General features: G+C 45.6%; 1 protein-coding gene across 1 annotated transcript in view; it reads right to left on the bottom strand.

Annotated features, from left to right (window-relative positions):
* FER1L6 (fer-1 like family member 6) overlaps positions 1-14,451 on the bottom strand; it is a 94,277-nt gene that overhangs the window by 38,324 nt on the left and 41,502 nt on the right. The window contains exons 18-21 of the mRNA XM_054590092.1: positions 12,647-12,824; positions 10,132-10,256; positions 4,494-4,628; positions 1,434-1,583 (exon numbers count right to left, since the gene is read on the bottom strand). Coding sequence (XP_054446067.1) covers positions 1,434-1,583; positions 4,494-4,628; positions 10,132-10,256; positions 12,647-12,824 — 588 coding nt within the window. The remainder of the gene's footprint in view (positions 1-1,433; positions 1,584-4,493; positions 4,629-10,131; positions 10,257-12,646; positions 12,825-14,451) is intronic.

Raw genomic sequence — 14,451 nt, 5'->3', positions numbered from 1 at the left:
CTAAGGAAAACAAGTACCAGTTGCCATAAGTGGAAAGTAACTTGTCAAATGAAAACAAAACATGTTATTCGAATATGTAAAGTGAAGCATTTTTAAAACTACCTTTTCACTACATTTATTGATTTTAGACAGAGAAGGGATGGGAGATAGAAAGAAACATTGATTGTTGTTCCATTTATTTATGTACCCATTGGTTGATTCATGTATGGGCCCTGACTGGGGATCGAACCTGCAACCTTGATGCATCAGGACAGTGCTCCGACCAACTGAGCTACCCAGCCAGGGCTCTTTTCATTATATTTTGTATTCATATCCCATTTCATAATAATGCTACTACTAATAAAACAGGTGGTTTTTATTGAGTGTTTATTCCATGCCTAGGACATTATGTAGATGATCATCCCCACTTTACAGGTGAAATACAGAGAGGTTAAGCGGCTCACCCAAGGTCACATGCTAAGAAGTAATGGAAATGAGCTCTGCACCCATGGGCGTCCCTCCCATCTCCCTCGATCTTACCTATTCTCTGTGTGTTAAGAATGCTTGTCTTCTAGTTTTTCTGCTAAGTGAATTTTTTTTTTTTTTTTAGAAATTGGGATTTCTGAAGAACAGGCTTCCCCACAGAGGGACTGGTCTAACCCAAAGATAAAGTGCCACCTGCCCTCAGAGAACGAAATGGTCTGGGAGAGAGCTCTCTCTGATAGAGGTCTACCCGGTCACTTCTCTTTGAGGTCCTCTCTTTGTCCCATATGGTCCTCCGCTGGACAACCAGGCTTGAGAGTTTCAGTTTCCCTCCCCAAATTTCCTGCTTTCTGAAAAAGTCTTCTAAGATACATGTTTATAAATTACTCTACGTCTAGAGGGACACATCAAGAGCTCTTTGCCTTCAGGACACTGTGTGACATGATGTAAGGAGCAAAAAGTTTTAAAGGTCTAAGTTCAGCTCTCAGCCCAATCACCAACTAGCTGAGTGATCAGGTAAGCCCATCAATTGCATTAATCCTCAGTTTACTATCTGTAAAATGGGAATCATAAACAGCTATCTCAACAGGACTGATGGAGGTCTAGTGTCATGGAAGGTATATGTGGCAGCAAACACAATACCAGGCACATGGTAAGTCCCACAAACATTTGCTCCCTTCCTCTTTGCTATCCTCTCATGGTCTGTAGAAAGTTCAAGGACCTGTATAAGCATTGCTGGCTAAACCCTTAAGGATATTTCATCCTGGGATTCTTACTTGTAGCACAGGGGCTGGGGGAATGAATAGCCTGTGTTTTTATGTGGCACCTCCCAGATCACCAGCAGGAGACACAAGACAGCAGGGAGAGGCCAGGCACAGCCTCACTGAAGGGCACTTCCAGTGAGGCTGAGTCTCTGGCCAGGTAGACCAGATAGACGATGACTAGTCAAATGTTACTTCTACTTCACTTACCTGTAACAGCTCAAAAACGGCAAGGAGATCCCCTCCAGAGAGGTTCCCACAAAAGATGGGGTGATAGCTCAGCTTGGGTGCCTCATAGTCCTGGTCCGCCAGCTTCACCACAGGAGCAGCCACGGTGGAACCCAAATATTCTGGCTTTCCCTAAGGCAGAGAAGAAGTGAATTTTTGGCCCTGATGGCCACCTACCTGGTTCTGGCCTGCATCAGGACAATTGTGTAAATAACCTTCACAAAATTGTCAGCCTCAGTGTCTCCCTCTTGCTGCTGACCTCTTATCCCTTTCCAAAGCTTGGGCTCCCAGGGAAAACTCTTAAGAGGGTCATCTTAGGGACTTCTGGGTCCAAGAATGTCTTAGGGATTATTTTTCTCCTCAACATATAGAGCTCAGTGGATTAAAGTTAACATAATCATCTAGGATAGACTAGAAGGGGAAAAGGAAAAGAAGGAGGCAGCAAACATTCCAAAGGCTGTCCAGGGCAGGAAACCATTGTGGTCGGGAAGAGGAGCTTTGGAGTCTGGCAACCCTATGGACTTGGGCATTTACTCAACCTTTTTTGAGCCTTATGCCCAAAAAGGGGTTAAGACTACTACCTATTAATAAAGCCATGAAGGGTGACAATGACATACATGCTTTGCATGGTGACTGTATACAATGAGCACTCAGCACTTGGGAGGAGGATGATGCTCACAATGATGATGGTGGTGATGATGACAAAGGTCAGTATGTTGAAGTGACGGAACAATTCTACCCTATTTTTCTGTATAGTAAAAGAAGGTGTTAAAATATTTTTATATGTGTGGATGGGTGTGGTCCCTAAGTTTAAGAACTATTAGATGGTGTCACCTCCTGTCTCTGCCCCACACCTGCTCCCAGGGTCATGGGTCCACGGTTCCCCAGGAGGAGCTAGCACATGTGGCTAGAGCATGCGGCTGCTTTGCTTGCTGTTTATCTCAGGAGCTCCTGGAATGTAAGCTCCATGCAGGCAGTGTTGCCTGTTCTACTCACTGCTGTGTCCCCTGGCCCCAGGAAGGCACTCATTACACATTTACTGAGTGAAAGCTGTTGAATTAATGATGTCTGAAGTCTGAGGACAGCGCCCACATTCCCTTCTGGCTGAGGCTGGGTTTTAGCAGTTGCACGGCTTCATTGTCTTTGGACTTGTGAACCAGCATTTGCGTTCCTGGCTGTAGAAGGAAGCTTGGGTGAGGTGGAAATGGGGTTTAGCTCAGTCACACTTGGAAGCAAAGCCACCTGCTGGTATCCCCCAGTAGAGTCAGAACTGTCCCTAGTATAGGTACAGGCAGGGATGTGCTGTGTACTCATTTTGCCCATGATCTAGCTGGGAATGACTAAAATTAGGCCTGGAAACAAAGGAGTCAACATAAACCCAAGCAACAAATTTGCCAAATATGAACTGGTTTCCTACACGGCCAGCAGACCCTAATGAGGAATGAGGGCACTTGGCACTAAGTAAGGAGAGAAAGCTCTAGGCCGAAATTGCACATCTGGCAGAGTCAGAGCCTCGTAAAAAAAATCTGACCATTGCCACAGGACTGCAGGCCTGGGGTGGCTGCAGTCTCTATACAACTCTCCAGGAGGAAAGTACAAAACATTCATAAGTTGTTTCTTTTTTTCTCTCCTACATTTCCTTCTCTTTTAGGTGTGAGAATGTGAGCTTGTTTCTTTATGAAGGTTTTGGCTTGGGGTGGGACCTGACATTGTGGAATGGAGATTTAGAAGGAGTCTGAAAAGCAAAGACCAGCCAAGGGAAATCCGTGGAGCTGGTTGGTTGAGGTGGAGCTTTCAAAGATGCTTGACTATTGTTGTGGTTTTCAGATAAAAAAATACTTAGTATTAGAACCATGTTGCTAGGAACAAAATTGAAAAGGTGCTTGTTTTATGGCAGTTTCTACAGAAAATCTATACTACATGCCTGAGAGAACTCACATTCCATAAGTATATACCTCTAGCTCCCACTTACAGCTGGGGGAATGGCACGTAGGGTAGGGGAGAGGGAGAGAGAGAGACAGGGATGGAGAAGCAGAATGGCATGTGTTTCTAAAGGGATACAGCCGCACCAGCCACCACATGTGCAGCAAAGAGGAGACACAGGAGGCTCTGCCTCCAGCTAGCTGTGACCTTGAACAAGGTATTTGACCTTTCTGGGTCTCCATTTCCTTCTCTAGGAAGCAAGAGGGAGATTTGTGCTCTTTAAGGTGCCTGCTCACTTCCTCCAATTTTGCCATCCTAATTTCCCCCGACCTTGGATCAAGGTCAGAGCTGCCAAGATGCTCAGAGGTGAGGAGGTGAGAGGTTTAAGGTAGGCTTTTTGGGAAACTGTTGCACATAATATACTTGTGTTTCCACAATTTCCTGAGGAGGTAGAGATGTCAGAGAAAATAAACAGACTTTTGCCTTTTATTTTAGACTTCTTAATTTAAAAAAGATCTGATTTGTAATTTAAAAAAAATAAATCTCCAGTAAGCTTTTTAATCTGTTTAACATTTTAGAACACAGATTTTTTTTTTTTTTTGAGAGAAAGAAGTTTGGTTAACATGATAACAGAAATGGGATAGAGACGAATATGTTGTTTCAGGATTCAGAAGCAACAACCAAGAAACAAACAGCCCAGTTACAAAGGCTGAATAGGTGACAATAGTCTTTTATTTCCTTCCAGCCAGGAGAAATCAGTAAACACCTCCTGTTTTCAAAAGATATGGACATTTTTATTAAGGAGAAATAGGACAAGGAACTAGCTGGGGGCTGGGCACAAGTCGGGGGTGCTTTATAAATTATCCTATTCCTGAAACCGTGTATATCAACTGGAGCTCTATGAGCTAGATCCAATTTTAATTGCAGTCTAAATGGAACTCTAGGTGAAAAACTCTTTAGTGAATGAAGCCAATATCATGGCCAATTTTCCTGGTTCTGGAATGCACTGTTTTCCCAGGTCAGGACTGTCGCCAGGCACATCCAGATACTAAGCGTTAACAGGCTGGTTAGATAAAATAAGTTAGTGAGGCACAGTTAGCACTGTCCAGAGACACTCACCACTGCGTCACTGTCATACAGCTCCACCACCACCAAAGGCGGGGACTCTGCCAGCTCCTTATGGTCTCCATGCAGCACCAAGTCATTGAACAGCAGCATCTGGTTCCAGGTCGGGGAGAGGGTCTGGGAAATGACCTGGAAGGCGGGGCCAAAAGGAAAGCAGAGATCATTTAGTTGGGATAGGGCTTCTGAGGTGCATTCAATAGCAAAGAGAATAATACATCCTTGTCATCATTGCTCACTCATGTAACATTCAAGGGACCATGTAAACTGATGTACTAAGTATTAGGCACTAGTGGATGAAAAGATTCCTTGCCCTGCAGACACTCATGCAGGTAGAGCCCCTACAATGTCTAATATCCTATGTGCCTACGTCATTTCAGCTCAATCCTCACAGTAGTGCTGTGATTATAAGACTAGCTACCCTTCATTGAGCATTTACTGTGTGCCGGCTGCTGCACTTTACATGCACTGTCGCATTCAAACTTCACAGTTCTGGGAGGTGCACACAGCTCTCTACGCACATGTTACACCAGGCTCACTTGTGGCTCGCCTGTCCAGAGCCAGCAAGTGGCAGAACTGAGGGATTCAGCCAGGATCTCTGGTACCAAAGCCCAAGCTGCTAACTCATTCAGTCCCACCAAGTAGCTGGCAATATCATCTCTCTTTTATGTAGGGGCAAACTAAGGGTGGAGGGTATCTGGTGATTCTCTACTCATGGGCAAATAAAATTTCATCATCAAATACTCTAAAGCGGGATTTACATCTAATACCTTTTTATAGAATTCTTTAAAAGTTAATCATCACCAAGCCCTTATTATATTAAATGTTAAAGGGACTTATCTAAGAAAAAGAAGAAGATCAAAACTAGGAACAGTAAAATGACAACAAACTCACAATTATCAACAACTGAATCTAAAAAAAAAAACAAAAAAACCAAACAGAAACAAACTAAGCAAACAACTAGAACAGGAACAGAATCACAGAAATGGAGGTCACTTGGAGGGTTATCAGCAGCTAGGGGGTGGGAAGAATGGGGGAAAATGTACAGGGAAGAAGAAGCATGATTTGTAGGTACAAAATAGACAGGGGGAGGTTAAGAATAGTATAGGAAATGGAGAAGCCAAAGAACTTACATGTAATAACCATGGATGTGAATTAAGCGGAGGGTGGAGTGAGGGGAAGTGCAGGGTAGAAGGGGATAAAGGGGGAGAAAAAATGGGAGAATTGTAATAGCATACTCAATAAAACATACTTAAAAAAGGATTCTACTGTTTTATGTATATTTGACTGTTTTGAAGAGACCAGGGTCTTCAAAATAACCCTCACCATTTTGTATGACATCATTCTTTCTACCTTAGCAAACTGCGGTCTTGGTAGCTGGCTGTACTGATTACTCGCAAGGAGAAACCAAAGGACAAAGAAGGACCACAATCTGCATATTTGGTCCAGAACCATGAGCAGCTCACCTAGAAGTGGCTCACAGTCCCCCTGCCAGGCCCTTCAAATACTACCTTCAGGGGGGAGGTCGTAGCTGGGCTTGCCCCTCTACTCTCTTTAATTGGATGTTTGGTAGCACGTGAGTTTCACAGAGCTATGGGCTAAGGGGGTTTGCAGAATGGGTGGATTCTGCATCTGGGCAGAAACTGCCCCATTATTATGCGAGGCCAGTCCTGGAAAGTGGCCACACACCAATCTTCCTCTCTTCCAGGCTGCGCAGGTAAATGGGTGATTTCGCAGGTGAACACAGCACAGTGGCTGCTGGGTCCTGGGGAAATTTCCATGCCACCTCTGAACTGCACCTTTACTTCTCACCATTCACCCCAGGAGGGATCAGAGAGGGATCTGGCCTAGATTAACTGCCCACATTCCAAAGCTCAAATAAAATGGTCATCTTAGAATTTTACATCAAGTGCCGTCTCGAGACACAGCATGAAATCACTGGCACATTGGTCACAAAAGAATTTTTTATTTCTCTTCTTTATCTGAGTCATAAGCACAGTGCGCATTTCACAATTTCTTTCCTTTCTTGCTTCTCTGCTCATAGGGTATTTTATGCCTCAAACACAGTAAGATTTTTGACATAACATTTCAGAGAAAATATTAACTTTTGGGACGAAAAAGGAATGGTTTCAACCAGCTTATAAACAGGGAACAGGGAGTTGCAACACAAAGCTAGCCTGTATCAGTGACTGACATCGCAAAGAACCACATGTTTTCATGTTACTTTTAAAAATAGAAATGTGATCTATTTTTCAGCATTCACCTGCACGGTGTGATACCAAAGCAATTTATGATCCTTCCTGTATCTTTCCTACAGAAATATTTTGATGTCTTCCTTGGCACTTTGGGCTATAAATGCCACTTGATAAGATTCCAGAGGCCAGCATTCATTCGTTCATTTGTTCGTTCGTTTATTCATTCATCATGTATTTATTCAGGACCTATGATGTACACGAATGAATGGGCAGGCATTGGCTTAGCCTCAGAGTTGTTTCCATGAACAAAAGGACCATGGCCACCTCCAAGAGGTATTGTACGCCCACCCAAACAAAAATAAATTCTTCCACTTTACTGCCAAGGTGCCCACCACTAGCTTATTTCTTTGGGGCTTCCTTAAGGAGTTCTTTACTATAATCATGTTAAATGACATGATTTGGGAGATTATAGTTCCATGTGGCTAAAACTTTTAAAAACAGAGTGAGATACCATGGCCAGAGCATGGCTTTAACCTCAGGTACCCCCGGAAGGGAACACTAGTTTCACGGGCACCTTACATTCAACTTGGGCCGGTAATTCAATCTTTCTCACCCATGGTTTTCCTCATTTAAAAGGGTTAGAACCTACCTTGTAGAGTTGTTATAACCGTTGTCTGAGATAAAGCATATTAAGTACCTAGAACACAGTAGGTGCTCAATAAGTGCGTATGACCCACCCCACTCCACCCCACCAACACTCTTTTATAAATGGGTAAACATTTGCTGAACACCTACTATGTGTCAGTATTGGTTTACTAGGGTACTTGTTTCTGACCATCTACGTCCTTAGGACTCAGCACCAGTCTGGTTGTTTGAGATCTCAAGCCCCATGCTCTTCACCCTCTACGACCCCCTCTGCTCCTCTAAGACTTCCTTTTAGCCACGGAGTCCCTTGCCCCTGCTATCCCCAAAGCTTTCCTTTGCAGGCTCTCTCCCTTTCCCTTTATCCTTTAGCCACCACAGGATTTCTAAGTCCCACGTCTGTCCTCAGTGACATCTGGAATGACTGGATTCCCTTCTAAGCTATTTTGTACCATTTAGTCACTTTATGGAGGATTGGTTTGCAGGACCAGCCCTTCAGAGACTGTTCTCGCTGAGCTCCACGTGGCCAGTTCAGATGGGGCTACTAGGTGAACCGATGGAGCTCAGGTACGGCTGCAGGGACCCCAGGCTCAGCTGTCCCCATTGTAAAAAACAGGAGAGCAGACCAGTCCCTCGAAGGCAGCACAGCACTGGAACAGGAGAGGGGAAACTGGGACCCTTTCTTATCAAAATGGAAGCAGAAAGGTTCAGCAAAGTGACTTTGGAATTGGACCAACCTGGATATCCCTCGGGGCTCTACCATCTTCTACCTACATGGTCTCCAAGCCTTACCTACCTCATCTGCATCACGGGGACACTAACAACATCCACCTGTGGGCTGCAATGAGGTATAGCGACGATGCATGTAAAATGCTTGGGCATCGTGCTGGCACGTAAGGCACTTTTAGAAAATGGAAGCTATTATTATTAACAAAAATTAGGTACTTGGTTTAAAGTATGGAAGCAAAGTCCAGGGCTCAGCAGAACCTGTTTTCCCTTGCAAATGATTATTTGGTAAACTAATGCCATCTGCTCCTTTGAGATATGGGTCAAAATCAAATGAAGATACTATATGGAAATACAGACTAGAACAGTAACCACATGGCAGCCCAGGGAGCTCATTCAAACCCCCTGCCCCACCCTGGGCTCTCAGACCCTCTATGTGCACCCAGGGGGCACAACTGTGGCTGGCAGAGGAAGATCCCAGAGGTCCACCCTTGGTCTGGTGGGAAGCCTCAGTGACAATAATGACAAGCAGTCACATAGAAGCCGTGATAGGCAAAGCACTGTCCTGGATGTTTTACCCTGTGAGAGGTATACACAGTTTCATCATCCTCCTGTTGCAGATGAAAGAATTGAGGACACAGAGGGTTTTGCTTGAAGTCACACAGCCAATAACTGGAAGAGCTCAGATTTGAACTCAGGCAATGTGGCTCCAGAATCTAGACTCTTAGCCATTGCATCTGATGTGCTACCTCTCAAGACAGAAGGGAGACAGTATTCTGCACTCTGATTGTTTTCATGCTCATTCACTGGGAATGGAGTCAGCTTCCTTCTGAGGTCTCTCTCAGCTTCCCTCCCAGCCAAAGCCATGCTCTCTCTTCAGTGCCTCTTGGAGGCCCAGCCCTGTGGGGCTCATTACAGTGTAGCTGACTCCTCTGTCCAGAGGCCTGTCTGTCTCACGCCCAGATCACACAGCGCACAGGAGCAGGGGCTGGTCCCCCAGTTCCCCCGAGCCCAGCATGGGGCCCGGCACAGAGCAGACACTCAGCCGGTGCTGGTGAAGTAGACACAGTGCTGGTTCACGTTATGATCTTGGTCTGCAAGTCATAAATCAAAATGCAATCTCACCCATCACCCAGATGACGGGCCTCACTTTGGAAAGAAATGTCAGCCCTCTAACATTAGCCAACATAATGGCCACCATTCATCAATCACTTATTCCTTAACTTCTTACTTTTTCATGATAGCACTATTTTAAGATGACAGACCAAGGTTTAGTGGGTAAATGCAGCTAAAAAGCAGATGAGCTAGAATGAAACTTCGGGTCTCTTTGTGTCCTCTGTCTTCACTCCCGGGGTGGGCAAACTCTTTACAGAGCTTTCCTCTCTCAGAACAGTGCACCCTCGGAGAACAGAGTAAATCCTAGTGAATACAATCGGATGAGAAAGCCTAGTGGACTTGTACCGATTAAGAATGCTTTTCATGTTTCAGCACTCAGAGTACAGAAAAGGAGGAAGCACAGAGGAGACGGGTTTCCATCTATCTCCATTAGCCCTCACAGCATCCATCAGGAAGTGGTATGTGGCAGAAGAGAGACGATGAATTGCAGAGATGTTGAAAGTAGGCAAAATCCCCCAACTGGTAAGCACAAAGTGGCGGTGCAAAGTCTAGGCTTCCTGACCACAAAGCTGGAGAAACTTCCTCCCCACCAAGACCCCTCAGTGAGGCTGGACCGTAAGCTTCCTGAGGGTGGTCTGGGTGGTGGTTTCCTGTTTGTTCATTCCCCACTGAACCTGACCTTGCGCCTGGTACTTGAACAGGCGCTCCAGGTGCCAGGTTCTGCTTTTCCTGCCACCCTTCCTTTGTCTCAGAAACTTACTCTTTTGGCTTCCAGACAATGGATCACACTGGAATGACAGACCCCATGTCTGTCCTTCCTTGCACATGTGCTTTGGAGTCTGAAACACCTACCCAGAGACACAGGAATTTGCAGTGTGCCCATGCCGTTTCTTTCCTGGGGTCTGCTGTGGATTGGCTGTGGGATGTGAAGAAAGCAGCTGGGCTCCCCTAGTTACCTTTGTGGTCTGGCAGTGGGAAAGGAACGTGACCTTGGCAAATGGGTCTGAAAGTCCATTGCTGTCAGCCGCAATAAGGCCCCGGGCTTGGTACATGTGCGCTCTCAGCTGAAAGACATGCCGGTCTGTGGACAGACAGTGGAAAGTGCAGGCGTTAGTGGGCTTTTAGGAACATTAAGTGCACATGGCTGTCCGTGTGTGAAGTGACTCTGTGGATTTATCCAGAGACAGGCAAAGGAGACCACGGCACCACCGGCTCCCGAGACTGAAATGGACGCAGGGAAGAGGTCGTGCTGATGGGCACTTTGGAGCCAGGCATTCTCCTCGGTGCTTTCACGGTGGGGTTCAATCTTCATGACAACCCTGTGCGATATATGTAATGGTCTTCATTTTATAGATGTGGGAAATGGCTCACAAAAAGGCTAAAATACTTTTCCAAGTCTACAAAGCTACAAAATGCCAGAGCCCACATTTCATTTCTGTCGGATTCCAAAATTGCCTCCTCTTTCAAAAATACCACATTTTCATTCCTAGTAATTCTTTTGTTTCCACTGAGAGAGGGGCGGGGGGCGGGGGGAAGGTGCGTGTGTATGTGTGTCTAAGAAAGGGGCTTCTCCACAAATGGTTTTTGCTTCAATAAAGCCTTGAGTCATCTGTTCATCCCTTCTTCCAGCCAGCCAGCCAAGGGCATTTGGAGCACCTACTGTGTGCCAGGGGCAGTTCTGGCCTCTAAGGGCTCTGAGTAGTTAAGACAGCTCCTGCCCTCAGGGAGCTCCAGAGAGAGGGCAATAGATAACACAGACTCTGCGATCACAGTGACAAGAGGCCAGGGCTCAGTGTTGGAGAGAGACACACACAGGACAGGAGTTTAAAGGCAGGAGCAAGCGCACCTGTTTGATGGGGAGGGAGGCAGAGAGAGGGCCGCAGGTGGCCACAGACCAGGCAAGAGTGGAGAAGTTCACAGCAGAGAAAGTCTCTTAGGTCACTCCATGAAAACATGCTGCTGAGGGTCAGAAAACTTCTGGAAAATTCTTTTCTCTCTTATGAATTGGTAGTGGCTGGGATGGCAAGTAGGTTCGGGTACCTTGGGTCTCTAGAGGTAGTGTCTATAGAAAAAAGGAGATAACCTGATACGGATGTTTTTCACTCAAAGATAAAATTCTAAAGACAGGATAGAAAAGAGTGGAACAAGGGAAATAAAGCAAGGTTTGGGGATTGTTTGCCCTATCAGTTACTAGCTGTGTGGTCTTGAGCAATTTCTAAGCATCTCTGATATATCCTTTGTCCATCTGTAAGGTGAAGAAACCACCCAGGGTTGATGGGAGAAATAAATTAGATCTTATGTATAAAGTGTAGGGCACCAGGCTTGGCACGTGGTAGGTGCTATCTCCAGAAGCTTGTCTTCTCTGACTATTGAGACCTTAGATTCCACGGGCAGTCGAGATCAACCAACATCAGAGGAGCCTTGTGTGACATGGGAAGCCTGGGTGTGTGGACAGGTCTCCCAGGCTTCCAACATTGGCTCAATTTAGAACTCAGCTTCAGGCGGAGTGAAGGTAAAACTGCTCTACTCTGTCTGAATTCGGCAGCAAGAAATCCTGCAAACTGAAGTGATTTGGAAACAGAAGCCAAATGCAACTATAAGACACTAATATTTATAACAAAATTTAAAATTACATGGAAATGTAAACATGATGGTATTCATAGAAAATACCTACAAAGGAGAAAGGATTACATAAAGCAATCTGGACTTCTAAAAGCAGCCCAGCCAAGCCAAGCCAATCCCTGGCCAGGTGGCTCTGTTGGTTAGAGCATTGTCCCGTACACCACAAGTTTGGGGGTTCAATTCCCAGTCAGGGCACATATCTAGGTTGCAGTTTCCATCCCTAGTTGGGGTGTGTACGGGAGACAACTGATAAATGTTTCTCTCTCACATCCATGTCTCTTTCTCTCTCCCTTCCTTTCACTCTAAAATCAATAAAGATATCCTTGGGTGAGGATTTTAAAAAATAAAAATTAAAGCAGCCAAGCCAAGAAGCAAGCTAGAGAAACACAAGAGACCTCACTAATACCAGTTTCCACTGGGTCCTTACTGGGAAATGTAAATGCCTGCTCTTGATAGATCAAAACACCAATGCCATGTAAAAGGAAAAATCTGCTTTAATTCGCAGATCACACTAACACAAGAACTCATTGACATTTATATAAAACACATCTTTTGCCTAAAATTCAAACTTGACCTATATAGTCTGCCTACAAAGAAATGTCAATTGCTTTCTCTCCATTAACAGAAAAATATCAATGTTTCTTTCAGGTGTGTTTAATGACTTCACTTTATTGTTTTAGATCAGACATTGGAAGGTGAGGAAAAAAACTTAGAAACTATATTAAAAAAGGCAAATAAGTTGATCTTAAGGCAAGGCACAAACAACACACGCATGTCCCCCTCCTCACTGTTTTCTCAGGAGCCCACCAGAGGCACCTAATGACCGGCTCTGCCCCGTGGGCCTCATACCTTGGTAGATCAGGTTGGCTGGAGGGTGGCTGGCACCCACCACTGTGGAGGATGTTTCTGCTTCATAGCCTGCTGGCAAGTTGTCCAAAATGGCACCAGAGTGTCTGGTGGAGCCCAGCCACAGGTAGACGTCGATTTTTGCTTGCACCGCCCAGCCGGCTGGCCGTTTTCCAGGAAGCTGCAGAAAGGTTGCAAGGAAGCCCACCTCATTAATAAGAGCAGAGTATGGGCCTTGCTCGTTGAGAAACGAGGTCCTTCCTGGGTCCCTAGGGACATACACAGGGGGGTATTCAGAATGCTGTTCTCAGGAGCTCATCTTATAACAAAATGAGACCGATGGCACCAGTTGCCACGATGCACAATTCCAGAGGTGGATTCAGGGGTCGTGGGGCCTGAAGCTCAAACAGGCACTATGTTAAGCACTTCTGAGCCTTGGGTCAGTTAAATCTATCAGGTAGGTATGGTTCTTGCCCCCGTTGCTCAGAGAGATTAGGTAAGTTCCCAAAGACCACTCAGCTTTTTAGGGACAGAGCCAGGACTCAAACCCAAGAAAGATGACTTTAGACCTAGACTCTGGGCTTTGAACGCCTGCCACTTGCCTCTTCCCACGCTGAGCTGGAATTAGTCTCCCCAGATCTTCCGAGTGCCTGGAGCCCCAACCAAAGCCTCTACCTCTTTGCTTCATTCAGAAAACTCAGATGCTTCTTTCATAGGTCAGGCCTTCAAGGGCTCGAAGGAACCTACCTGCCCTTTCAAGTTCTTTCTTCCAGACTAAAGCCTCTCATTCCTTCACCCCTTCCTCATGCAGTGTGATTTCTAATTCCCTTCTGCATCACCAGGATTAGGACAGTCCTTGTCCCCATCTAAGGAATCCCAGACCGCAGGTCTGGCTGCATTCAGGGTGGCAAGGTCTTCACTCTGAGGATGGCAACCTCTGCTGATTTTGTTGATCCTTTTGAGTGCCTTTTCTTAGTGTTTCTAAGGATCTCCTATCAGAACTGTCCTCTTTCTTCTACACCACTTCTTTCCACAGAGAACCCCAAAATCCTACTACGAGAGGCTACAACGTGCTCTGTTTTCTGAGGCACCCATGGAGAGCCCCTGAGTCCAAAACTGAGCATAGTTGTCCACTTTCTTGTCTTGCTCTCTGGGTGCTTTATGTGGATTTTGAGCAACTTGATTCAGCAACTACTACAAGTGCCCCTAGCAAGTGCTGATGGAATGGAGTCAGGAGGGCATCGCAAAGACTAAGACACAGCCCTGGCCTCCCTCCAAGAGATGACATCTGGACAAGGAGGCCAGCTGGCAGGCACTTCCTCAAATGCAAAGTCAAGTGTAAGAGAGAAAATGCTACAGGAGCATAGAAGTAGCAGTAGGTACTTCCATCCTTTCTTTAAGACTCATATTTTGCTGGGATTTCATCACTATTATGGAGCTGGACCAAAAGAGAAGGCACCCCAGGAGAAGGAAGGCACAGAGCCAGGATACGGGGCAGAGACTAACAGCACAATACAGACTGATGGTTAGTGAGTGCGTCCTCTGGGCCAGGGATGCTTTTGCTAAGAGCTTTCAAGACAGGAAGAGCTGGGACAGACAATGACCCAGACGAGGTGGAGAAACCTGATGCTTATGTGGAGGAGTTTGGATTGGATTCTTTAGGGAGTGGGGTGGTTCTTTATCCAGCTTACAAATAGCAAAAAAGGTCATTTTGTTGTTGGTAAAGACAACCACTCTGCAACTTAAAACTCTCAAATTTATGAGACAAATAATTCCCAATTCATCACTTTAATAATAATAATAATAAT

The sequence above is a fragment of the Pteronotus mesoamericanus genome, unplaced genomic scaffold (assembly GCF_021234165.1).
Source record: "Pteronotus mesoamericanus isolate MK-2021 breed Mesoamerican mustached bat unplaced genomic scaffold, CSHL_Meso_final scaffold_174, whole genome shotgun sequence".
Taxonomy (NCBI): domain Eukaryota; kingdom Metazoa; phylum Chordata; class Mammalia; order Chiroptera; family Mormoopidae; genus Pteronotus; species Pteronotus mesoamericanus.
The sequence above is the reverse complement of the archived record's forward strand: the minus strand, read 5'-3'. Positions and strand labels throughout refer to the sequence as shown.